General features: G+C 35.2%; 1 protein-coding gene across 1 annotated transcript; it reads left to right on the top strand.

Annotated features, from left to right (window-relative positions):
- LOC100643115 lies at positions 1-1,773 on the top strand. The gene is made up of 3 exons (XM_003394962.4): positions 1-154; positions 1,107-1,263; positions 1,464-1,773. The coding sequence occupies exons 1-3, from the start codon at positions 26-28 to the stop codon at positions 1,616-1,618; spliced, it is 441 nt and encodes a 146-aa protein (XP_003395010.1). The 5' UTR covers positions 1-25; the 3' UTR covers positions 1,619-1,773.

The raw sequence follows: 1,773 nt of genomic DNA, 5'->3' as shown, positions 1-1,773 counted from the left end.
ACAGATACACTGAAAACAATGCAAAATGTTTCGTTCGATAGCTACTGTCTTCATCCTAGCCCACGCAGTGCAGGCTACTTTTGCACTTATTGATTATCCACGCGAAACCGTTATTCTGAAATTCACTGACGAAGATCTCATACAACCGAGTCCGGTGAGTAAATATGAAATTTTTCCTCTCAATGCGAAAAGATGTAGTTTCAATGAAAATAAGGTTGCCTATAAGTATTTGGACACCAGGTATGTTGATATTTTTGTTATATGTATTTTACGAGTTACGATTGAAGAAGGTTTCTCTGCTGTTAATTCTTTACTTCTTGCGATACTTGGCAAATTCTCAGTTAAATTCAACCTGAACTTGCGTCTATTTGCAACAACAAGCTCCAGCATACTATTTGCTTTAGCTACATTCGTAATGAGGTGTATTATTATACGTGTTGGTTTATTAAAGAGATGAATGATAAAATTGTAATAGTCGGTGTATATTAAAATCACTTTAAATACAAGTACAGACGTAATGTATGCCGGTCGTAATGGTCGCTCGCTCAGTGATACTGTTGAACTCTACGCTCGCTATTCGACTGTATAACTCGCTATAATGATCGTCTTAGAGAGCACGTTCGTCTATTTGTATCAACCGGTGGTATTACAAAAAGTTCGAATGTAACTCCGGTTGACAATTACAAATAACGGTGATAACGTTTTGTCCGGAGTTTGTTTACCTTTGAACATAGCAAACTAAAACAACGTTGGCACTCCAAGGCATAACAATATGAATCCCTCCCGATTCGAATCTTCCATTGATTCATATGCTGCTACACGTAAAAATATTAATTTGCATAAACATCCGTAGTTTAATCGTTAACAAGGCAGAATAACGAAGAATTACGACTATGGATTACTTTACAATGTTAAGCATTTTATACGATTCAGCAGTTCTAATATATAATTAAATCAAGAATCGCCAATATCGAAATAAAGAAATACATTTCCATTTTGACCTTTCCTAAGAAACAGAAACTGTTTATCGCTTCATTCGAGAGAAATGATATATATGCATGTTTCCTCACACGAAGTTTCACTTTACTTCTTTTGTTTCTGAATAGGATTCATATCCTGACCAACGTAATATTCAAACAAACGTGGGAACTCTTAGCACGGGTCAACATATTTCAGGTGAAAGAATTTATAATTCAATATTCCAATACTCGAATCAACATGAGCAGCTTGTATTGGTCGTACTTTTGAAGCTGCAAGCGTACGGTAAGATTTCTTATATTCTTTACGTTCTAACGTTTGCAAGACAAAAGTTTGGTTTTGTAGCGAAATCGCTGATATACGTAATTATTTCTTGTTACGAGAAGTTTATAGAGCGTAACTAAATTCATGTTCATTTGATACGCTTTGAGTAAGATTTGAGTGACTGTTCGAGTATCTTTATGCAAATGTTTCTTTTTCTACAGGAAACATTAATTTTGTAATTGCCGAGAACATAAGTGGCAGCGAAGCGGTTGTCTGTGAGACTGCAAATACCTTAGGATCGTCTGAAGGCAGCATTCACGTTCGAATTGCACCAAGATCCACCGCAAGATTACGTGTGCTCATTGGCGCGCACTAAACTATACTAACTCCATTAAACAATTTTATTTTTCCTTAACGTTCGTAAACAATAACTTCTGCATTATTTTATTTCATATACAAATGGGTATAGGTATTCTAAGTAGAAACTGTATGGTGCTATAGAATGTCGAAAAAATAAACATATTACTTAAA

Source organism: Bombus terrestris, chromosome 4 (genome assembly GCF_910591885.1).
Source record: "Bombus terrestris chromosome 4, iyBomTerr1.2, whole genome shotgun sequence".
Lineage (NCBI taxonomy): Eukaryota > Metazoa > Arthropoda > Insecta > Hymenoptera > Apidae > Bombus > Bombus terrestris.
This window is presented reverse-complemented; position numbering and strand designations above follow the sequence as displayed.